At 39.7% G+C, this 24,721-nt stretch overlaps 2 protein-coding genes across 8 annotated transcripts in view; one reads left to right on the top strand and one right to left on the bottom strand.

Moving 5' to 3' along the window:
* The window catches only part of LOC137186526 (unconventional myosin-VIIa-like), a 70,724-nt gene extending 52,096 nt beyond the window's left edge, over window positions 1-18,628 (top strand). For all 4 annotated transcript variants that reach the window (XM_067595520.1, XM_067595523.1, XM_067595521.1 and 1 more), the window contains 20 exons: window positions 464-637; window positions 789-1,016; window positions 2,500-2,667; window positions 2,920-3,037; window positions 3,749-3,875; window positions 4,010-4,179; window positions 4,554-4,744; window positions 5,533-5,657; window positions 5,856-6,013; window positions 7,068-7,221; window positions 7,515-7,670; window positions 8,663-8,768; window positions 8,891-9,004; window positions 9,525-9,612; window positions 10,308-10,414; window positions 10,522-10,707; window positions 11,059-11,175; window positions 11,985-12,068; window positions 13,150-13,269; window positions 14,872-18,628. In XM_067595520.1, the coding sequence (XP_067451621.1) occupies window positions 464-637; window positions 789-1,016; window positions 2,500-2,667; window positions 2,920-3,037; window positions 3,749-3,875; window positions 4,010-4,179; window positions 4,554-4,744; window positions 5,533-5,657; window positions 5,856-6,013; window positions 7,068-7,221; window positions 7,515-7,670; window positions 8,663-8,768; window positions 8,891-9,004; window positions 9,525-9,612; window positions 10,308-10,414; window positions 10,522-10,707; window positions 11,059-11,175; window positions 11,985-12,068; window positions 13,150-13,269; window positions 14,872-14,964 (2,784 nt within the window). In that variant the 3' untranslated portion in view covers window positions 14,965-18,628. The remainder of the gene's footprint in view (window positions 1-463; window positions 638-788; window positions 1,017-2,499; window positions 2,668-2,919; window positions 3,038-3,748; window positions 3,876-4,009; window positions 4,180-4,553; window positions 4,745-5,532; window positions 5,658-5,855; window positions 6,014-7,067; window positions 7,222-7,514; window positions 7,671-8,662; window positions 8,769-8,890; window positions 9,005-9,524; window positions 9,613-10,307; window positions 10,415-10,521; window positions 10,708-11,058; window positions 11,176-11,984; window positions 12,069-13,149; window positions 13,270-14,871) is intronic.
* A 700-nt stretch (window positions 18,629-19,328) lies between these two features.
* Window positions 19,329-24,721, bottom strand: part of gdpd4a (glycerophosphodiester phosphodiesterase domain containing 4a) — a 48,582-nt gene continuing 43,189 nt past the window's right edge. Inside the window, exons 16-18 of one of the 4 annotated variants that reach the window (XM_067595525.1) lie at window positions 24,396-24,475; window positions 23,718-23,856; window positions 22,570-22,660 (exon numbers count right to left, since the gene is read on the bottom strand). In XM_067595525.1, the coding sequence (XP_067451626.1) occupies window positions 23,762-23,856; window positions 24,396-24,475 (175 nt within the window). In that variant the 3' untranslated portion in view covers window positions 22,570-22,660; window positions 23,718-23,761. Of the gene's footprint in view, window positions 22,661-23,655; window positions 23,857-24,395; window positions 24,476-24,721 lie in introns of those variants that run through there. The other 3 variants (XM_067595527.1, XM_067595524.1, XM_067595526.1) reach the window with 3 other exon arrangements.

Raw genomic sequence — 24,721 nt, 5'->3', positions numbered from 1 at the left:
CTATAAACACGATGAATGGTTCATATCTTACAGATTGTGTCAGGGTTTGTAGACTTATGAGCACAACTGTACATGTTTGCAGCTTGTTTAGATGTGATAACAGATGATTTGTGGTTTTACCTGAATATAACAACCTATTGTTGCTTCTAACTTTCTCTGTTATCACTCATTTCAGATGCAGTAAATATTAGTTTTAAGCCATTAAATACAGGCATTTATATACATACACAGGTGATTTCCACATCGCAGCTGTGATGGAGCTTAAATGTGACACATCCAGATGTTGTAGACATTATTTTAATCCTGTTTAAAGTTGTTAACAGCTGTTAATTGATAACCTGAGAATGCCTGTATATACAACAATATATTATTATTCCTACACCGGCGGCGTCGGTCCTTCTGTAAAGCAACAAGCTCTTCAGCTGGAAACCAAGTCGTCTAAAGCTCTGAAATCTGTTTCCAGGCCACCAAGTCAAAGAAACCCATCATGCTGCCGGTGACGTTCATGGACGGCACGACCAAAACGCTGCTGACGGACTCGGCCACCACCGCCAAGGAGCTCTGCAACGCCCTGTCTGACAAAATCAACCTGCGGGACCGCTTCGGGTTCTCGCTCTACATCGCGCTCTTTGACAAGGTGGGACAACCTTAAAACCAACACTTAACCCTCAGAGAGCCTGAAGAAGTTGGACAAAAGCTCCTAATACTAAGATTGTTTAAAATACTTGTGAAGGAAACTCAGTAAAATAATGATTGTTAGACGTGTCAGTAAATGTTTCCTCCTGCAGGTCTCCTCTTTAGGCAGCGGGAACGACCACGTGATGGACGCCGTGTCGCAGTGCGAGCAGTATGCAAAGGAGCAGGGAGCCCAGGAGAGGAACGCCCCCTGGAGGCTGTTCTTCAGGAAGGAGATCTTCACGCCGTGGCACTGCCCCGCCGACGACCAGGTCGCCACCAACCTCATCTACCAGCAAACCGTCAGGGGCGTCAAGTTCGGAGAATACCGCTGCGACAGGGTGACTGCTTTTTATTTTACATCCTGTCAGACTCTAAACTAGAGAGAAGCAGGACTCACAGTCGCCTACATCATCTCTGTCTGTCTAGTTGATGTCCGTCACTCACAAAGTTCATGCCTCCCCATTGTTTTACATTGTAAGGGTGATGTGGCACTGCAACTTTCAGGGCTTATAAAATCCAAACTGTTCGAGTTATTACAAAGTTTTTAACAACATTTGTTCAGCACAGTGTCATAAGTCATGTTTTAAAGTTCGAAGCCGATACCATTAACACCCTTGGAGGAGATAGCGTTTGTTCGGGGGCCAAAATCGGGGCAAAGTCTTATTTTGAAAGGCTAATTGTGGACTTCCTGTTGGATTTAGGTCAGGGGTGTCAGCGTATGATTTGTAGGTCTTGATGAGTTTGAGTTTTTGTTTGATCTCTCTACGACATTCCTACAGGCCGTGGCGGCCATATTAGATACATAGGTGGCGCTATAGAGCACATTTTGGCACTTTGGGGGTTAATTTTTACATTTTATCAAATTTTTCACCAGACCTGATATGCGTGCCAAATTTGGTGAGTTTTTGAGCATCTTTAGGGGGTCAAATTAAGGGTTGAAGTGGCGTAATAATAAAGAAAGAAGAAGATGAAGAAGAAGAATAAAGTAACAAACACACAAAATACAATAGGGTCTTCACCCCTTTGGGGCTCAGGCCCTAAATAGGGTCCTTGCCTAAGGGCGAGGACTACTGTTTTACAGTAGTGAGAGATGATGATATCCTGGGAAAGTCACACTGAATGATATCAGTGTGTGTTTCATGTTGATGTGTTCAGGTTTGACTGATTATGACTCCTGTAATTCCCCAATTGTTAAAGTCCCGGGAAGAACATGCACGGAAAGGACGAGATTAGTTCATGTTTTTCATAAATCCTTCTGGGAAAAATCCGATTGCTTTGTAGTGAAGTTTGACAAATCATGCAACACAATTGAGTTTAATGATTGTAATGATTATAATGATTATAATGATTATAATGATTGACACTTCACATTATTTTATCGCCCAGATCTTTTCTAAGTTTCCATTTATTCCATCTAGTGAAGCCAGTGGAACATCTAACAGCTGAGGAGACAGATGTTTCTCTAAAGAGCTGATGGAAACCAAACCAGACACACAAAGAAACTAGAATATTGGTCTCACATGTATCAGATGGACACTAACACACCACTATACTGTAGTTCTGTGTCTGCTGCAGGTGTAAATGGGCAACTGTTTGCTACCACATTGGCTATAACAACTTTTTGAGGTTTTAATAGGTTAATGTTGTGTCTTCTGCCCCCTGGTGGACAGAAATAAACAAACAGTCCATATTTCTGTTGTTTCAGGTCTTAAAAATCCTTCTCTGCCTTTTCAGTTTACCCACATTTCCCCTTCTACATGTATTAATATCACTCTTATTATAAGAGTCCAAACTCACCAGTATCTCTCTCTCCTCCCTCAGGATGACCTGGCAGAGCTGGCCTCGCAGCAGTATTACGTCGACTACGGTTCAGAGATCCTTCTGGAGCGCCTGCTGAGCCTCATCCCGTCCTACATCCCCGACAGAGAGATCAGCACCTCCAGGACGGTGGAGAAATGGGCTCATTTCATCATGGCCGCCCACAAAAAGGTGCTCGTCACTGGGATAAAAGTCACGCCGGCGTCCTCCCTGTGAATCTATCTAGAAGAGAACTTTCAGTCTTAATGTTTTCAGGCCTCAGTTTTAATAATAATATCTTTTAAAGGTATGTTTGAAAATCCAAAAACATATTTGTACTTATTGGTGGCACAGGAAAAGACCAACTTTCACATACGTGTACCATCATCAGCCACCGAGACACCTCATACTGTAGATAATTAATTTCTCTGTGTGTCTTCTCAGGGCATTTACACCCAGAAGAGGTTTGACCCTCAGAAGGTGAAGGAGGAAGTTGTGGACTTCTCTCGACACAAGTGGCCTCTGCTCTTCTCTCGCTTCTACGAAGCCTTCAAGTTCTCAGGTGAGACTCTACAACCTCTTTCACACCTTTAACATGTGATGAGAATGTACTAAATCAATCAATCAATCAGTCTGATAGACACATAACAACTTTATTAGAGAATTTAGGATTTTGGCAATTAGGGAATAATTAAGACAAGGTGTTTGATTGCATTTTCTTAGCACATAATTATTTTGCTTATTATTTTCCTTCATGAAAACGTGTTTTTTTTTTTAAATTTAACACCTGCTTTGGACGGTCACCTCATTTGTGTTTTTGCAACATTTTTCTCTTTACTTTCTGTTCCAGTAGCTGAACTGTCTTCATTACTGTGAACTGTTGACGTCTCGCTGCAGGAAATTTACAGTTTTTAAATAAATTATGACGTTAAATCAGGATAAAAATCCTTTTAAACAAATGTTTTCCTCTTAGTGTAAACAGCCAAAGTGACGACTTCTTTATTGTATTTATCCACAAAATGTTACTGATTGGAATAAATAACAAAGATCATTTAATATCAAGTTAATATTAATTTGTATGTTGGAAGCATTATTCTCCATATTAGTTACACTCATTTATATTCAGACGACCTGCTGTTCACTGATGTTCACTACAGTAAAACAAGCTCACACTTTAAATTAATTGGAATTAATTTAAACATCATATTCAGGAACCTTCCTAATAAATATAAACACTGTCTTCCTTCTGTCTGTGTTTCTTTCTGCCTCTCAGGTCCCAGCCTGCCGAAAAACGACCTGATCGTTGCCGTCAACTGGACCGGCGTTTATTTTGTAGACGAGCAGGAGCAGGTCCTCTTAGAACTCTCCTTCCCAGAAATCACTGCGGTTTCCAGCAGCAGGTGAGGCATGCTGGGATATGTAGTCGCTTGTTTGAACGTCAGATCAGAAAACGTTGATGTGTTTCCTTTTGGTAGTTTGTTGTTTAACTTGGAGGACTTGTTGTTGTTGTTGTTGTTGTTGTTGCTGTTTTCAGGGGAGGGAAGCTGCAGGGTCAGAGTTTTATTCTGGCGACCATCAAAGGAGAAGAGTACACCTTCACCTCCAACAACGCCGAGGACATCCGCGACCTGGTGGTGACCTTCCTGGAGGGTTTGAGAAAGAGGTCGAAGTTCGTGGTCGCGCTACAGGACAACCCCAACCCCAGTAAGGAGGAAGAGTCAAACCAGACAACATTATTTCAAATTAAAAGTCTGTTTCTTTGTGTCTGAGGGTAGATGAAACACAACGGCACGATTTACTGGAATATTTAATGAGAAGAAGAAGGAGATGTTATTTTAAGGATTTTTTAAAAAGTATTTTATATACATTGTGAATATTTTCTGGTTTCTTTAGTCTTCTATGACAGTAAACTGAGTATCTTTGGCTTTAGGAAGCAATGGTCAACATTTTCTGACATTTTATAGCCCAAACAAGATTAATCAATAAAAATGAAAATAATCGTTAGTTGCAGCTTTAAAACAGTTAATCAGCCAGTTAATCATCTCACCTCAGTAAAACCTAAACTGTGTTTCTGTTAGTTGGGGAACAGTCCACGTTCCTGAGTTTCCTGAAGGGGGACCTGATCCTGTTGGACCAGGACACCGGCGAGCAGGTCCTCAACTCCGGTTGGGCGCACGGCATCAACGAACGAACCAATCAGAGAGGAGATTTCCCGGCCGACTGCGTCTACGTCCTCCCCACCATGACCCGACCTCAGCAAGAGATAGTGGTGAGAACTTTTATATATCACTCAAATATAAACTTCTTACCCTTTAAAATCTGCTGAGCAGAATGAAAACTGACGTCTTCTTCTCATTATTATTGTTATTAACTGAAGCTGTTTCATATCATCGGCAGCGCTGACAGTAGAAATATATCACACTTTACCTGAAGTTTAGTAGCTTTAGAATCACTTCAGTAGTTCAGAAAGAAGCCATAAAATATCTGATTATTAGTCGTTTTTTCACATTATTTTCTTAAAAGACATAAGGACAAATATCCATAACAGCAAATAACTAAAACCAGCTGAGTCCAAGGAAAAAGGAAAATTAGAGAATCATCATAAAAAATGTAGAGATCTGATATTAGTCAGACAGACAAAAATAAGTTTTTTACAGTAACCATAAGTGAATTTTACAGAGTAATAAAATTAAAGAAAACTAAAATAAAAAAGTTATTCCAGCCAGTTTTGGTTTCTTTTCCCTCAAATAATAATACTGTATTCTTGTGTTTTTTAAATGTGAATCCTTCCTCCATCGAGTGACACCAACATGTCGAAATGTACACTGGAACCCAAGAATACATGCTAACATGCTAATGATAGCGTGTTACTGTCCTAACACGCTAAACATTACAAACAAGTTCCCACATGCTAACATGCTAGCATGCTAAACTGAGTGTCCACAAGCTAATATGCTAAATGAAAAACATCAGCATGTTAAGATTAAAAACCTTGTGAAATGTTGCTGTAACAGTTTAATCTGATGATGATGATGATGACTCAATCCAACCAATCAGGCGCTGGTAACCATGACGCCAGACCAGCGGCAGGAGTCAGTCCGTGTTTCACAGCTCGTCATGCCGGAGAGTGACGACAGAATGAAGCCGTACACGCTGGAGGAGTTCTCCTATGACTACTTCAGGTACAGGCACGCACGCAGGCACGCACACACACACACACACACACACGCACATACACACACACAAACGCTAAAGGTTGTGAAACGTCCTGCACATGTATGTTTTTACTGTGAGATAAATCTCTGTTTTTGACCTGAACTTAACTCTGATGCACATGTAGTCGTGTTAAAAGTGTCACTAACATTGCCTGCTTTCTTCAGACCTCCTCCCAAACACACCCTGAGCAGGGTGATGGTCACTAAGAATCGTGGGAAGGACAAGATGTGGAGCTGCACCAGAGAGCCGCTCAAACTGCCGCTGCTGAAGAAGGTCGTCAACCACGAGGAGCTCGCTCAGGACGCCTGCATGTCCTTCATAGATATCCTTTAAACAGCTGATGTGATAACAAAGCCAAACTTCCTGTCTGGGTTTGCCAATTCAACTACTTCAGACTGTTTTAATTGCATGATTTAATTTCATTATGTTTTACAATATTTTTAATGTTTTTGCTTTAACACAAAAAAAGAAAACAAAAAAGTAAGATCAAAGTTACAAAAACTGAGCAAGTATGTCATCTGCTAACCATGTGATCCCACGTTTATCCTCATGATATTTTAATAAAAACACATCTTAACCTCAGCTGTGTCTCAAATCACATAATTCAGTTAGTACACTCTCATGTAGTACACTATGTTCACTATCTACTTACTGGCATAGTGTGTGAATTTCTACAGGATAGTGTCGTCTCAAATCAAACACAGCCATCGTGCAGCTACCGGAAATGACGATGGCAAATTAGCATTAGCTAACATTAGCATTAACGCTATCATTCGCTCTACCAAATCATTACAGACTGCTAAATTAATCCAATAAACATACTGATGGCTTATATCCCACAACAGTATAGTGGTGCTTAGTGCTAAAAAACACATGTATAACTTACATTCAGTGGTTTCTCCCCTTCTGCTGTGTAGCCAAGATGGCGAGCATTGAGGGCGAGAAGTGTCCATAGTTCCACACTCAACTTTTTGACTGTTTTTCCAGTGTGAACTCACTTATGCACTCCAAATGTTAAGTGTAAGTACAGAATTATGCGATTTGAGACACAGAACTAAACTGACCCTGTTATTGTCTAATCACATAGATGTTTATATTATCACAGATCTTCACAGCGTCACGTGTTTCCAAAGTTGTATTATTCATGTAGTGATGGACGGAGCCGCTGATGAACTGCATATGCAAACAAACACACAAGAAAAGAAATGGAAACTTTGTAAAATGTGATTTTAAAGAATGACATCTTTGCCTTTTGGAAAGTTTGGCAAGTTGTTTTCTGTGTGAGACGAGAAAATCAAACTGATCTATTTTTCTTTATTATTTCTTTATGTATTTAAAAAAGCAGCAGTTGTTTTCTTCCTTGACGTTTGTTCCACCTATGATGAAGTACATGGGCGACTACCCGTCCAAACGGACGCGTTCAGTCAACGAGCTGACGGATCAGATCTTTGAAGGAGCTCTGAAGGCCGAACCTCTGAAAGACGAGATCTACTGTCAGATCATCAAACAGCTGACTGACAACCACGTCAAGTATGTAAACTGACGCCGTAATCAGTCTGATCACTGCACCAAAGTCTTTTATTTAGGTTTTTATTTAACAAACATTATTAATACTTAAAAAACTCTTGATTTAACTGCAAGTTTATACACTTTATATAAATATGTAGGGCTTTCTAACATATTTAAAGAGATATTATCATGTTTATAATGTTTTAACCTTAACAGAATATTAAGGACAGATATAGTTGAACTTTTATAAAATCTTATCTGTTATAACTCTACGTATTTAGTATCTGAACAGTGTGCTGCTGCTGCTGCTGCAGGTACAGTGAGGAGAAAGGCTGGGAGCTGCTGTGGTTGTGTACTGGTTTGTTTCCTCCCAGTAACGTGCTGCTGCCGCACATCCAGCGCTTCCTCCAGTCCAAGAAACATCATCCGCTGTCTGGAGACTGCATGCAGAGGCTGCACAAATCGCTACGGTAACGCAGAGTCCAGTCTGACGGTTATTGATCTCTTGTGTTTGTCAGGTGACGTGTTTAGTCTTGAAATCACAAAGTTTACAGATAAAAATGATCATCGAATAAACGACATAATGATCGTTTTATTTTATAATTCAGCTTTTAATCACAAAGTCTTCGTCTGTCAATCAAAATAAACTGAGCAGAGCCACGTGATTGGCTGTTGCTTTTGTCTGAATTAGCAGACAGCCAATCACATGCAGTAGCTGACTGACCTTGATGACAAAAAAAACTTTAGAAAAAGGACTAAAATAAAATAAATAATATAATCAATTAACTTGTGAAAAGAATTGAGATAAAATAACTTTCCATAAACTGAAAAACTGTTTAAAATACGTCACAATTTCATGGTTATTTAATAGATTTTGTCATATGCAAATGCATTAGTGTATCGATATCTTTGATTAAAAAATATAAAATGTAAAGTCTCACAGACATGAAAATTATAGATCTGCATCTATATCTCATCCAACATCTGTAACTTCAGTTCATAATATTTAATTCACCTTTACGTACGAACTGCCTCATTAATGCTGAACATATTAAACAATATTAAATTTCCAGAACATTAAAATGATCTCAGCAGTAGAAAATCTGCCTTTAAAGAGGAAAATACTTCATTTGAATCTCAGTGGAGCTTCCTGTGCAGCAGGTTTAACTGCGGCGTGGTTCTCAACCTGCGGGTCTGGACCCCACACGGGGCCTCGAGATGATTTGATGATTTTCTTTGTTTTCATCTTCTTTCTTGTGACTTTACTGTGGAGATTTACTATCTGAGAAGGAAAATCACTCTTTAATTCAACTGTTCACGACCTGAAGACACAAAAAAGGTTTAAACCACCGAGGACGCTGCGTCTCTTCTCTGTCTTCTCTTTCTCTGACACACAACACACCTGGACTGACTTTTTCATCTCACTGCCTTTCTTTTTTTGTCATGGTTGTCACGGTAACAGCAACGGATCTAGGAAGTACCCTCCTCATCTGGTGGAAGTGGAGGCCATCCAACACAAGACGACTCAGATCTTCCACAAAGTTTATTTCCCTGACGACACAGACGAGGTTTCACACACACACACACACACACACACACACACACACACACACACACACACACGTATAAATATATTCTATATGTTATAAACTGGGCTGGTTTGTGCTGAGCGTGCGTTTCTCACCGGCAGGCGTTTGAGGTGGAGTCCAGCACCAAAGCGAAGGATTTCTGCCAGAACATCTCGACCAGACTGCTGCTCAAATCTCCTGAAGGCTTCAGCCTCTTCGTCAAGATCTCAGACAAGGTCAGAGGTCAACGACTGTTAAATGTTCAAATATAAATGTTTAAAATCTGCTTTTAATTCAGCTTCATCAGGTCAGAACAGGAGGAGATGTTAGGTGGGATTTTACCTTCATCAGATTTTATAACAGAGCAACTTCATTAATTGATTTGAGTCTTTTTAGAAGAAATTCTCTGATTCAGCTTCTTAAATGTGAATATTTTCTGGTTTCTTTAGTCTCTGTGACAGTAAACTGAAGATGTTTTGGTTTGTGGACAAAACAAAACATCTTCAGTTGCATCTTGGACTTTTAGGAAACACTGATCGACTTTTTTCACCAAACAACTAATCAATAATCTGTCTTTAGTCATGTTTTCTTCAGGTGTTTCTGTCTTTATTTAATGCTGTTGATAATTTCCTTTGTCCTCGTCTTATTTAATGATGCTACAAATCATATTATTGATCCTGTGTGTGTGTGTGTGTGTGTGTGTGTGTATGTGTGTATGTGTGTGTGTGTGTGTGTGTGTGTGTGTGTGTGTTGCAGGTCATCAGTGTGCCAGAGGGAGATTTCTTCTTTGACTTCGTCAGACATTTAACAGACTGGATCAAGAAATCTCGACCAGCTAAAGACGGTTCGTATCTGAGTCTGTTTTTATTTCTCCTGAGGTGAAAATATCCTCGAGTCCGAGTACAGCATTAAAACAATTCCTACCTGTGATCAGACAGTTGACAGTTTGGACCATTGGTGAAAGTTAAAGTGTGTAAATCTTATTATATTATCTTCAGTTCTAGTGATGGACAGTAAACACAGGCCTGCTGTTTTAAATGAAACTAACAGTGTTAAATTGTAAGGACAGCTAAAGAGCTTTTAGATTGTGTAAACACTAAAAAAAAGATAAATAACCCAGTAAGAAACACACTTTAAATATAATTTCAAATCTGTTTAATAACTGTGAGTCTGGACTTCTCTTGATTGACGTCTCTTTATAAACTTCAGCTGCGTTGAAACTATTAAAAACCAACTCTGTTTATTGACAGTGTCAGCTCAGTTATATAATCTGTGTTTATGGTGAACAATAATAATAATAATAATAATAATAATAATAATGATTAAAGCTGCAAGCAGCATTGGTCGGGACCTCGCGCTCTGGCCCGGCAGGATCAGATCATTTTGCTTTTTAAAAATGAGGGATATTTATTACAAGTGTGGTGTGCTTTTATTTTGATAGTTTTTGATTGACAGGATGAGGATGATGTTGTTGTGTTGCTGTACAGACTGTGAAGCCTCTGTGTGTTTGTGATGTTGGGTTTTCTCCTCCCGCTGCAGGAATCGTTCCCTCTCTGACCTATCAGGTGTTCTTCATGAAGAAGTTGTGGACCAACACAGTTCCAGGGAAGGACTCCTTCGCCGACTCCATCTTCCACTACTACCAGGTCGGTCTAACGGGGTTTATACTAACAGACGGGACTGCTGCTACTGATTTATATTTATTTATTTATAGTAGCGCTGAGTCTTCCTCTCGTCCTCCTCTGCTGATCAGGAGCTGCCTAAATACCTGCGCGGCTACCACAAGTGTTCACGAGAAGAGGTTTTCCAGCTGGCGGCGCTCATCTATCGCGTCAAGTTCGAAGACGACAAATCTCACTTTCCTACAATTCCCAAGATGCTTCGGGAGCTGGTTCCCCAAGATCTCATCCGTCAGCTGTCACCGGACGACTGGAAAAGAGTAAAACTGCAAACTACAAACTGTCATACTGAATATTAACTTTACATAAAGTTGAAGTTATAAAGAACAATTAATAGTCAAAATGTCAGATATTCATTATTCTTAATGCACAATGTGAACAAAGATTTCTTTCATCAGTTCAGATGATGTAAACAAATCATTTTTTTGTTTGCTGCTAATCTTTACGCAGCAAATTAATCATCTTTTCCTGTAAGAAGCTCTAAATTTGGTCATTAATACTGTGTTTGTGTGTTTGTGTGTTTGTGTGTGTGTGTGTGTGTCTGTGTGTGTCTGTGTGTGTGCGTGTGTGTGTCTGTGTGTGTGCGTGTGTGTGTGTTTGTGTGATGACAGTCTGTAGTTGCGTACTTCAACAAGCAGGCTGGTAAATCGAGGGAAGAAGCCAAACTGATGTTCCTGAAGATCATCTATAAATGGCCGACCTTTGGCTCCGCCTTCTTTGAAGTGAAGGTAAACACACCTGATTCTGTCACTTCCTGTCTGTAGCTGAAACTACTCGCTTCTCATTTTCTCACGTCTAAAGGTAAACTAACGGTCTAGAGCTGACTGACTCTCCATGGCAACAGATGAAACTTCCCATTAATGCACATTAGTTAAAGGACGAGTTCACAGTTTTTCAAGTGTGTCTTAAAACAACAGTCAGGAGCCCAAATGAACATTGAAGCTGTTTTTCTTGCTGTAATCATTCCTGCTGTTCATACTGACCATCAGAAGATCCCTTCATAATGACCTTACAATGGAAGTGATGGAGGACAAATTCTGTGCAAAAAAAAAAAAAAAAAAAAGTATTTAAAAGTTGATCTGAAGCTAATATGAAGCTCTGGCAGGCTGAGTTCATCAGATAATGTGGATATCTCCCAAAGTTAATCTTTTCAGTATTAAATGTCCTCTTTGTGTCTAGAATGTGTTTCCCTGATGAGCCACAGTGGAAGAATAATAACAAAAAATGGGACGTTTAACTAAAAAGACTGTGGAAGATATTTACTGTATTTGACTATTTGATCACTTATATTGTAAGGTCATTATGAAAGGTCATTACAAACTCTTGTTTATCAGATTTTGTTCTCACTTGGAACAAGTTTAAACAACGTTTTCCACGTATGCAGCAGACACACTGAGACTGGTGTTCATTTGTAAAATTGTTGAAGTTTTCCTTTAAGAGGGAGACGAGCATCATCTGAAGCAGAGAAACATCACTGCTTTAATCCTGCACGTGATAGATGATAAACAACGTAAACATGTGTCTCTCTTGTCTTCAGCAAACCACAGAACCAAACTACCCAGAAATCCTGCTGATCGCCATCAACAAGCACGGAGTCAGTCTCATCGACCCCAAGACCAAGGTTTGTGTTGTGAAACAATCATTACTCCTCTAAACAACCGTCTGATTGATTTTAACCCTCAGATTGAGTTTCACTCAGTAGATAAAAGGTTCACATTCACACAAAGGTATGAAAGAAACCTGCACATCACATCAATGATCAGACATGTTAAAGATTTGAGTGTCTGTGTTGTAACGTTAATGTCTGTTTACAGTTTACTCGTTTATTGAAGCTATAAGATATTTTCATTCTCAAACTTTAAGCATATTTGACTAAAACATCACACAGAGGATCAGTTAGCAGGTTTAAATAAAGCAGATCATAATAATGAGGGCCCGACCGATACTGATACCGATATTATGGAGTAAAAAAATTCTGATATCAATATATCTGCTGATAATCTTATATATATAAAACATAAATGCACATTTTTTTCAATGATCCTTGAAATGTGGATGTCAAACCCTTGTGACAAAGATATGTGATAGAGGATATAGGATATTTTACAGTTTACACTGGGAATTATAAAACAATATAAATAAATAAAAAACACAAAAACAAAAAACCCCATCTACATATATATATTAAACTTGAATTAAGAAAAATGATTAAAAAATATATACATAAAATGCTGCCTGTATAACTTTTAAACTTTTTAAAAAATATATCGATCCATATCAGACAACATGTATGCCGATACCGATATATGTGTGATAATATCAGCTGCTGATATATCAGTCAGGCTCTAATAACAACATCCATGACTGCATTGACTCATGCTGAACTCTCCATATTAACTGTGATTTAGTTTCTCTTCATTATTCTGTCAGACGTGTTTTTGATGTTTTGTTAGTTGTGACAGTTTGTTGTTGAAGTTGTTGGTCTCTTTAGTCGTCTTGCTGTTATAAATCTCATTCACCTGTGTCAGATTCTTATTCTTGTCTTCAAACCTCTGATTGGTTGTTGAAACTCATTGTTAAGTTGGAAAACCTCAGACTGGGACCAGTACATGTTCTGTTGGGGAGTGTGGGACTTGTACTGTGGCCTTGTGGGTAATGTAGGCCTGTTTTATCTGTGTGTGTGTGTGTGTGTTTGTGTGCAGGACATCCTGACCACACATCCCTTCACCAAGATCTCCAACTGGAGCAGCGGGAACACCTACTTCCACATCACCATCGGCAACCTGGTCAGAGGAAGCAAACTGCTGTGTGAGACGTCACTGGTGGGTGACGACAACACACACACACACACACACACACACACACGCGCACACACACACACAGGCTTGTTGAATCAATACACAATTAAACCTGCAGTGTGGAGCTTTTACATATGAATGAACGTTGCTGATTAAGCCGATCACCATCAGATAAATCTCTCTATAGCGGCGGGAACGTCAGCTGCAACGTTTTGGCCGTTCATCAAGCAGCTCATCTAGACTTTCCAAATGTTTTCGGACCAAATGAATCGAATTTTGATAGTGAAACAAGTCATTTTGCAGAGGTTGTGTGACGCTCAAGCTAATTTATCCACTGATTTACAGCCAACAGTAGGTTACAGCTGGTATGTACTGGTCATCGGGGCATACTGGGACAAATCCCAGTGGGGCCGGTGGACTGTCAAAACACACAGCGGCCCTCTCTGTGTGTGTCTGTCATGCAGGGTGCACATGAGAGCCGCTGCAGGCTTGTGTCAGCCAATCACAGCTGAGCGCCTCCCTTCACTCTCACAGCCAGAAGGAGGAGACAAAAGTCTGTCGTTCCAGATTTAATTGTCACCTCTCCTCTTCCTCACTAACCATTAATCAAACCATGTCTGTGCAGACTCTCCGTCCTCTCAGTGCAGCTCTTATTAGTTCTTATGACTGAGTCTTATTTATTGATCATATTCAGTCATTCAGAACACTTTCAGATATTTGTTTCCTAAAACATGAATTCACAGTAAAATATGGATCCATTTAACGAGTATTGTCAATGTCACAATAATTAATATAAATAGATTTGAATAACACTTTTATGACTTCTGTTATCTCATTATCTTTTCAGCCGGATCTCTTAGTGACATTATTTTAACAAATGTTTATGTGACTGAAACAACCTGCTGATAGACTGATAGCAGAGAGAGAGAGAGAGAGAGAGAGAGAGAGAGAGAGAGAGAGAGAGAGAGAGAGAGAGAGAGAGAGAGAGAGCTGTAGCATTTATATTTAATATAATATAATAGAAGAACTGTAGATTTATAATAAAATAATATAATATAATAATATAATAGAAGAGCTGTAGCATTTATATTCTGATAAACTGAAGCTCACACTGAACTTTCTGTTACATTAACAGTTTACGCCTGCTGTTGCCACGACAACAGTCCATAACCTGAAGATATTCAGTTACTATCATAGAGGATTAAAGAACAGAAACAGGAAATATTCACATTTGAGAAGTTTGAATCAAAGAATTTTCACATTTCTTCTTCGATTATAAAAATAGTTGGTGATTAATTTTCTGTCAGTCGACTAATTAATCAACTAATCGTTACAGCTTCACTAAACTTTTTATCAAAGAAATAATCTGCAGATGAAACAGCTGAGGCTCTGAAATGGGCAACAATCTGAAACTACAACTATTATATTATATTTTGTACTTGTATTGATGGATATTTATTGATTCTGAACTCATTTATCACTGATATTGATTATTTCTGTTTTATCTATTATTCTTTATAAAATGAGTGAAGTAAATATGTGTAAAGTCTTAAATATAAATGCACCAGAATTCTGTTGTTTTTGCATAATGTCAATAAAGTTTTTGACTTGAACTCACGCCTGCAGGGCTACAAGATGGACGACCTGCTGACCTCCTACATCAGTCAGATGTTGACGACCATGAACAAGCAGCGCTCCGGTCGGGGCCACAACAAGTGAACTTCTTACTGGCAGGAGGCCGCCGAGCTCATCCGGCTCTTGCGCCCTATTGGCCAGCACTGCAGCTGGGGGCGGAGCTTCGCCCACCAGCTGTGGAGGATGAGCCGCAGTCCTTCTGCTAGCTCGGAAGGGTCGAAGCTCACCGGGGAGAGTTCGGCCGTCGGCGTCAGCGGCGGCGATGACGACGACGACCCCGGCGAAGGCCCCAGCAACTACTACCACTACAACTACAATAACGATGATGATGATGAGGATGAGCCGTCCAGTGAGGATGACTACCTCTAAAAGCTCCGTCCAACAGATGTTCGGTCTTCCTGGTTCAGGTTGAACTGAGGACTCTTTAGTTTAGTCGGACGGTTTGAAACTTTAGCTTCCGCCGTCGTTCTCTGGACGCGGCGAGGTCGGTTTGACGCTTCCTGCATTCGTGAACATAACTGCTGGTTGTTTTTGTTCTGTTGGTACAATAAATCGTCTCAGTCGGTGTGTTTACATGTCGTAACCTGCTCTGACCTCATTCTGCAAGCGTGGCGGAGTTGAACTGTTAGACGACGCTGCTTTCTTTGTTTTTCTGGTTTGCAGCAGCCTGAAGGGGGCAGTAGACGCCATCAGAAGTGCTTCGTCGTCATACTCCTCCTCCTCTGTGTGGGACCATTTCTGTAACTTCCTAAACCCACATTCAACTATATATGTCACTTTCCATGTGAACAACTGAGTGCAACACTATGAATATCTTTTCGCTCCACCTTCACGTGTTGCTGTTCGATACAGATATAAATGTCGTCAGAATTAGTTCTGATTGAGCATAAACTGACCCCGACGGTGCAGCGAGACTTTAGATGAAATTCATTTAAATAAGAGGGCGTCGCTCCGCTGTGTTTTCTCTGTGTGTCTGCACATACGTACTCGTAAAAGGCTGATTATAAACTCAGCTCCAAGAGAAATCTACCGTTTACATGACCGTCAGGAAATCAGCTGACTGGAGAAAGCCGACTGTAACCTGAGTTACTGAAGTGCACTGAGTTACTGCAGATTACACGTTTACACCATAACTGTGATATAAAGGATCAGTCTGGTGATTTTCTATAATTTTCTTATTGTCAACAATCTCATGAACTGATCTACTAACAAGTATTATGTGTGTATCTACAGCGTGATATATCTTATTCCTCCGTTGTTGTCCAGAAACTATTAAAAACACGTCAGTGAGTCACATCGCTGCACTGGGTGACATGTTCCTTCATCATGAAGAGTTTGGTCATGTTTTGAGTCTCTGGAGAGTAGTTCTGTGTAATGCAGACGCTACTGAGCATGTGCAGGAATGAGGTTCTGTTTACAGCTTTGCTAGCTTGTTGCGCTACATATCACAACCTCTGGACTTTGTACTACACTGTAAATTTTTCAGAGGTTGTGATATGTAGCACAACAAGCTAACAAAGCTAAGTTTAATAGTTTCTGGACAACAACGGAGGAATAAGAAATATCAGGATTTGATACACACACGATACTTGTTAGTAGATCATTGTTGACATTTGTTGACAAAAAGAAAAATATAGAAAATCACCAGACTGATCCTTTAAAGTGATAAGCGTGTTACTATCCACTCTGGTGACGTGGCTCTATGAAAGACAATGTGTGTCAGACTTAGCATTAGCATGTTACGCTAACTTGCTTTATTTAAGCCTTTTACCATGTTAGTGTTTAACATGGTGAAAACACTGTACCGGGACATTGTGCTGCACTGTTAGCGTAGGAACGTTTGACTGTTTGTAAGCACATAAACATGTATGTTAGCTGTTGGAGGTTAACATGCTAACGTTAGCATCTAGCTTATAGTTGAACTCAGAGGGTGAATAATGTTTGTTTAGGTAACAACACGACCTTCTCTGTACTGTTGTTCTCACACTGGATGCTTTTTGTCCCAACAGTGATTAGAATCTAAAAATATCAGATAATTTAGTTTTTGTCGTGTGTAACGAGCGTCACACTGTAGACATTTAGTCTTCTTGCCTTTTACATCTTGGAGCATTTTGTCGTTATCTCTTTACAGTTTTGGCTGTAATTTGCTCCCAGAAAACAAGATCAGAAATAGTTTCCAGTGTTTTCCTGCAGCCGAGTTCATGTTTTCATTACTTTGAATGATTTTCTCAGTGTTTCGATGATTCATCCTTCTTTGGTTTAGAAAAACATTGATCTGTTGTTTTTCTGGCCTTGGATGCAAACAGTGTAACTGAAGTGGCGTTCAGGGACCTGAACTCGTTTATTTAAGAATCTATTTTTACATGTGATCCGCTAGAAACAGACCTGTCATGTGTTTGCTGTATTTGGCCTTTTACTGTGTGTAACAGCTTTTAACTTTTTATTTTAAAACTTCTGTTTTTTTAATAACATGGTTTATGTTTACATGTTGTAGTTTATTATCAGCTGTTTAGTTTTATATTTAATGCCTTAAATGTTTCTCTATTTCTGTTGAAACTGCGTTACCCAGAATCCTCTGCTGTTCTTACAGTAACATCCTCGTAGTTTGACAAATTAGTATTAATAAAAGGTCAATCTGTTAGTGTTTTCCGGAGCTTTCAGTCACATCTCACTGTCTTTGTCAGCCGTCTCCGTGATAAATGAGGAAACTCCACCTGCTGAGTGACATAAATATGGAACTAAAGTCACATCATAACCATGAGATGCAGTTGAAAGCTCTGGAAAAAGCTCTTAAGTAGACTAGTGTGATTATTTTTACTGTTACATTTGTCTTAATACGTGCTGACGTTTGTGGATTCAAACTGTTCATTTATGATTCTGAGCTCCAGATTTATATCATCGTGTTTAAAAAGGTACTTTTTTTTTTTTTTTTCCTTGAAATTGTCGTATTTACTAAGAAACTTACAAGCTCAAATCCAAACAAAAAATACTTTTAACAGACCTGCTGAGAATGAGGCGTTCAAGTTCACCTCGAAAAACAACTAAAACAAGTTCATGAGAATAAAAAAACCTTTTAAAAAACGTTCTGGATGCTGATTCTGACGCTCAGCTGCTTTCCAAGACGACAGAACATCAGATTAAACTCCAGTAACTCCAGTAACTCCAGTTTCATTACAAACAGACTGTGTGGCTCACGTCTGACTAAACTGGAGGCTAAACTGGGAGAAGATGATGGTCAGCTGTGGGTTTAGTTCTTCGCTTTAACCCTTCGTGGCACCGATCAGCGAGTTTTTCTTGTGTTTCGTTAGTTAGAAACGATACTTGATGTCTGTGTTTTTAGTCTCATTGTGAACGCGACTCTCCAAATACAAACTTAATACCTGCATGGTTGTCAAATAAAAAACAGAAATAAAATGTTTCAGACATCAAAAATCAAATCTGTGCCTCAAAGATTTAGAAACTCTGTTTTATTTTGTGTGTTTTGGTGAAACTCGACTGTCGTTCTGCCTCGTTTTGTGTGAAAGTTTTTACTTGTTGATGTGATGAACAAACACGCCGTAGTTTTCAGTGCCAACATTTACATTTGTTACCTTCGTGTTGTTCAGTTTGTCGTCTTTGTGGCTTTTTAGACTTTATTAGTGTTTTTTTGTTTTTTTTCCAGCTGTGTAACTAAATCATCTTTACTTCCTGTAGTGTTTTCATGGTCTGTGTGACTTTTGTATAAAATATTAAACACGTTTTGTTTTGACTTGTCTGATACATGTGAGTGAATATAGCTCGTGTTCACAATGTGTCTTCAACACTGATCTCATGTTTTTGTTCACTAGTTTATACTGTAGATATATTTATATACTGACATGTTGGGTTTAAGTGTGTTAATATGCTATTTACAGTAATATAATACTGATTAATAGCCTCATATATCATCCCCTGACTTCACTGATGACATCCGACTAATTTAAGCTCCTTCCTGCTGGATGTCGTCGTCTTGTTTGACATAAAGCAACATTTTCCTCCTTCAGCAGATGAATGTGAAAACAAACTCTGCACATTCATCAGTCAGTGAAGCTTAAACATCAAAGTACAGCAACAAGAAGCAAAACACATTTCTGATTTTTGTGCTACCAACATCCAAACCTCTTTTTTTTTTTCTCTAATGTTTTAATACCAGATGACAGCAGCATTTACAATCAGAGAAAAAGTTACAGTGAAATGTAAAAAAAAAAGAAAAGAAGAAGAAAAGAAGAAAAGAAATAGGAGCGCTTCTCTAAAATAAAACAGAAGAAGCCGTTCAGTAGACACATGATGTAAAACGCTACAGAAATGTTTAACAGAATCACATCTGGACTGTTTCACTGTGTGTTTCTTTACTTTCCTTTTAGCACCGAATATCAAAGATCATTAATCAATAACTGCTGAGTGTTTCTACAGCAGCAGTGACGTCAGCCTGTCTGACTGTTTTATTTTATTTTATTTTCATGGTTTCAGTCATAGCTTTCAGAGTGATTTTCTAATTCAGCAGCTGTTTTTTTACGTCCACACTGTCTTCACATTATCTACAACTGTCACATGAATCATCACATTGAGTCACCAGTGCTCCCAGTCAGAGCGTTTTCACACCACTACTGGGCCAAATGTAACAACGGGACACTGACTTTGAAAACAGCTGTGTAAAAAGAAAATTAAAATAAAATATCGACAGCACATTCCTGCAAGCATGAAGACAGCGAAGCCCGATATGTTGGACCGATGAGTCGAACGAGGTTTTGCACTTAAATCACTAAGAAACAAGAAAAAATCTTCTCATGCATCAGTTTATTTTGGTCACAAGTCTTGAGGTGAAGGTGGCTGAGATTAAAGAACCAGATGTTTTCCTCCAGTCAGAGTTTATATCAACTTCTTTTTTCCTCTGAGTGTCGTCAGTTGTGTATTTTTTTTAGATGTCTAGATCTTCTTTACAGTTTGAACACTCTCATCTAGGTTTGCTGAAATAACGTGCAGAGCAGCATGCGAGGTTCACCTGCGTTTAAAAACAATGTAAAACAGCCGAAAGATGACTGGACAGAGAGTTAAATATAAAAACAGAACCCCGGGGTCAAACCTCTGCTTTCAGGATGCAAAATACATTTTATCTTAACTTATCAACACTTGAATCACCGATGAGAAAATCTCTTTACATAAATCATTTAAGTCTGGAGAGTTTGAGATAGATTGGGGGAGGATCACTCAAAGATGAAAGACTTGAAGTGCAGCTCGTCTCTGAATCCAACGCAGCGCTGCATCGTCACCAGATCGGCTAAAGTGGGAAACATCATGTTCAATAATGATTGATAACTGTAACTAAAAGGATCAGCCTGTATTTCCTCAACAGGAACACAAACACAGTTAAAATCACTGATTGATAAAACATTACGATACAGAGCAGGAAGTCGTTTACAGTCATGTGATTATCTGCTGTAACGACCTCATTTTTTTGTAAATTTTAGCTCCAGATCGACCACGATCTCATCCAGAGGTCTTGTGTTTGTGCCAGTGTTTGGTTTGTCCGCTCTGGGCTACCGTAGAAACATGGCGGCGCTCCTCAGAAGAGGACCTGCTCCCTCTGTAGATATAAAGGGCTCAGTCTAAGGTAACAAACACACAATGAATCTTATTTTCAGGTGATTATACGCTAATTAAAAACATATTTATGAATATTATATTCCATTTCTGTCAAGTCTGTTCTGCTAGTTGCCACTAAATTCTACAGACTGCACCTTTAAAGTTGTGTAAGACTAATCTTACACTTAAATAATCCAATAATAATCCAAGTGTCAGATTGACAGATAATGGAAATAAAATACTGAATGAAAAGATGAGTCTAGTTGGATAAAATGGTTTCAGGATAAACAGCCTGTTGAACTGTGTAACACTGATTCCTTCATGTTTGGATAGTTAGATCTACAGTACGGAGGAATAATAAGATATATCAGGATTTGATACACACACAATACTTGTTAGTAGATCAGTTCATTGTTGGTTTGGAACCTAACATGAGATTTGTTGACAAAAAGAAAAAAAGAATATAGAAAATGTCCAGACTGATCCTTTAACTGTGCTGGGTGAATAAACTGATTCTGAATAATGATTTTAATGGCACTTACTGTAGCTCTTCCTGCTTCACCTCCAACACTGAGCAGCAAGCCAGCAAAAACCCCCCAGCAAAAATAATAAAAATCGAGGCTCCTAACCTCGTGGATTTCACTCCTGATAAATTGAGACAAGTCAGAAACAAAACAGATGCTGCCTTTTAAAAAGAGCACACGGTCTGGATTCTCAAGAGCTTTTTTTTTTTGTTGTTTTTTTTTTTAGATTTATTTAGAGCAGCTAATACATTTGGCACAAACCTGTAGCCAAACTGAAATGACTTCCAGCCCAAAAAAAACGTTTCTCATACTTTTATGCTTAGTGAAATGTGGCCTCGCTTGATAATACATTCACTTTAATAACATAACATAAATAACTAACTAACTAATACCTTCTGAAGCCTCAGGTTTACATTCATTCTGTCAGTCCCAACACGTGTAAAGTTCAGGGCTTTGCAAACACTGCAACCGACGACTCACAGCAGACACGCACAGAATAAAACTTTTAAGACATGGTTGAAGGTTTCGGTCTGATGCACCTGATGTCTGTACAGCTGAAGATGAAGAAAGTAAAAGATCACACAGAGTCCACGTTTCATCTCCGTCAGCTTTCAGTCACTCAGAGCTTCGCCTCCGAAAAAAAACGTTTGGTTTTTGATCAACTTGAAACACGAGACGTAAAGAGTGAAAGCGACTCATGTTATTACTACAGCAGTATATATATATATATATTATATTATATTATATATATATAATCACTGTTTTTTCTTCTTCTCTTTTGTGAGGTTTAGTATCTTTGATTTCTTGCGTTGTTGAGCTCAGCTGGTGGTATCGAATGACAAACAGAAAGAGGAAAAAAAAAATGTTCTCAAGCGTGTCAGTCAGCCTCGCAGGCGCTGCTTCTCTACTCGGAGGGGGGGGGGGGGGGGGGGCGAGCGTTAAAATGTGTCCTCACTCACCCGCCACATGTTAATGGTATCGATGAGATTATACTGTGTGGTAATGAGACACTGGATGGTGGCGGCGGAGGCAACGGCGACTACGACGGCGGCGGCGGCGCTCCCTGTCCGGAGTGTCTCTCTGCTCTCCGTCCCTGTTGGCAGCTCAGTGTAGTTTGGTTCAGTCGTCTGCAGGCGGTCGCAGACGGAGAGGACGACGGGGGAGAGGAAGTCTCTGTTTCTTTACCTTTCTGTGTTTCTCTGTTCTTGGTCCCTTTCACATTAATCTGATCTGAATTTTAAACATTTGTAAAAATCTGCCTCCCTCTATTTTCTGCAAGAGATAGAAAAGTTTTGCTTATTTGATATGAAAGAGTTCTGCTTCTCTTACTGGTCTTTTTTTTTTTAGTTTAATATTCTTTTAATAAATAATAACAAAGCGTGTTTCTTCTTGTTGCTTATTTAGTGATGAACGTTTAGAGAAACACTTTAGATTTGACAGATTTATTTTCCATCTCTCATTATCTGTACCTTTCTTTCCTGCCTCTCTGTCTCTCTGTCTCCCCCCTCCTTCCTCCTCCTCCTCCTCCTCCTCCTCCTCCTCCGCCGGTCACTCCTCTGTGATGGTGGGCAGGTGAGGGGCACTGGGTGAACTGGGCGTGCTCCGTAGGTCTGGCCGGACATTGACGCTGGAGACAGACCACACATCGCTCAGCTCTGCAAAAGGAGGGGGGAAGGAGGGGGGGGGGGGGGGGGGGGGTCAGAGGTCAAACAGTCAAGAGTTTATACCGTCACATGTCATGGAGCATTTTGGGTAATACAGAGGTTATACTGGAGGAGAGAGAGAGGTCAGTTATAGAGCTACAGCACATCAAACATTTACAGTATTTGGAGATTTAATGCTTTCAGTGTTGTTTTAGTTTAGTTGCATCTTGAAAAGCATTTTTTTTTAGATGTCCGTCACTCTTTCATCTGCTTTTATCTCAAAAAGAAAAGTAAATGTTAATCCTGTGACAGTCGGTCGCTGTCAGTTCTCCTCCTGCTGTCTGCAGGTTGCCTGGAGGTTCAGATATGTGGAGCCGTCTAATCTGATATCTGATGCCTCGATTATTTAGACCGGCTCTCTTATCATCACCACCGCAGCCTGGGCCGGCGGCTTGTCCGGGATCCACATTTTGTCACAGCGCATGTTCGATGAGCTAAACAAAATGGGATTTAAAATATTTTATATGATGTTTTATTTAGAGCTACTGTAAGGTAACAGTAATAAATGACTGTGTTGTCTGAGAGAGAGGCCTGACTACACATGTATGTACATGTACCACCTCTTCACTCACACTGCACATAAACATGGCAACATGGCATCCCCCCCATCAGTTCCAGTTTATTCTATAATTGGTTTAATCGAACCAGATGACTGCATCTACTTTCTGTTATTCTGTTTTGAATGAAAGGAAAGAAAAAAAAAGAGAAATACGGAGCCGCAGAAAGCTGGAAAGATGCGAACAATGATGTCTGTCTGTTTTATTTCAATCACAACGTTTTTAAAAGAAGCCACAACAACAAAATAAATCCAGAAATTCAACCAGATCATTGATTGTTCAGCACAATGAATCAGGCGCCGTGACCCCCGTCAAACTGAACTTTCACTGACGACCAATCTGGCAGAAATTTGACCCAAATAATTTCTTCATTTGGGCTTCATAGAGGGGTTTGTTTTTCTGGTGGGAAACATAGACGTTTGTACAGTTCAAAGAGGGTTCAAGGTTCCTACAAGGTTCCTGAAGGGCTTTACATGCAGGGCTGACATGCAGGGTGTCATGGGTTGAAGACCAGGGGGAGGGAGACGAGGGCTCCGGCAGGGGAGTCAGTGTGGAGGGGGCTCCAGCGAACACACAGGACCTCCGAAGAGTCTGACACACACACACACACACACACATATAGATAGACACATATAATCACACACACACACACACACACACACACACACACACACACAGACAGCAGGGGATCACTGCATGCAAAGACAGGACTCATAAAATAATTAGACATTATTTTATGACTCTGGTGATTGTTTGTGGCTTAAAAAAAGATTTAAGATAAAAGATCAAAAGATGTTTTATGACAAAAATCAACTGAAAAGAGCCTCAACATTTTCTCTGATAGTTTATGTCATTTCTAATAATTTAAACTTCTCAGAGACAAGACAGGCAATATTTATAAGAAGCTAATATTTGGTTTAAGATGTATAATTTTTATCATTTCTGAGATAATCTCTGGTTATCTGCCTCATCAGTAAAAACCCCAAATCACAGTAATCACAGCTTGTGTCCGCCATGACGAGGCCTCAGATTCAATAGAAACGGGTCTCATATGTACATTATGTACATGACAGTACAGCAGACACACGAGCCTCAACGAAGAGCGAAGAGAAGAAAAAATGTTGTCATACCCGTCCTGAACTTGCTGTACGGTCCGTTCTCGTGAGTCTGACGGCTGCCAGACCAGAAGGGCAGACCTCTCTCTCTCCACCTGTGACACACACACACACACACACACACACACACCAAAGAGAGAGATCAGAGCAGCAGAGGATAACCAGGTGTCTATATGTGGCTCTGTGTTTACTACTGCAACTACTTTGATGTCTTCACTGAGCGTGTGTGTGTGTGTGTGTGTGTGTGTGTGTGTGTGTGTCCAGGTGTAAAGGGAGAAGAGGGGGACTGATGATGAAATAGGTTGTATATGGAAAGAACAAATAAAAACACAGAGGAGGCC

The sequence above is a fragment of the Thunnus thynnus genome, chromosome 7 (assembly GCF_963924715.1).
Source record: "Thunnus thynnus chromosome 7, fThuThy2.1, whole genome shotgun sequence".
In the NCBI taxonomy this organism is placed as follows: domain Eukaryota; kingdom Metazoa; phylum Chordata; class Actinopteri; order Scombriformes; family Scombridae; genus Thunnus; species Thunnus thynnus.
The sequence above is the reverse complement of the archived record's forward strand: the minus strand, read 5'-3'. Positions and strand labels throughout refer to the sequence as shown.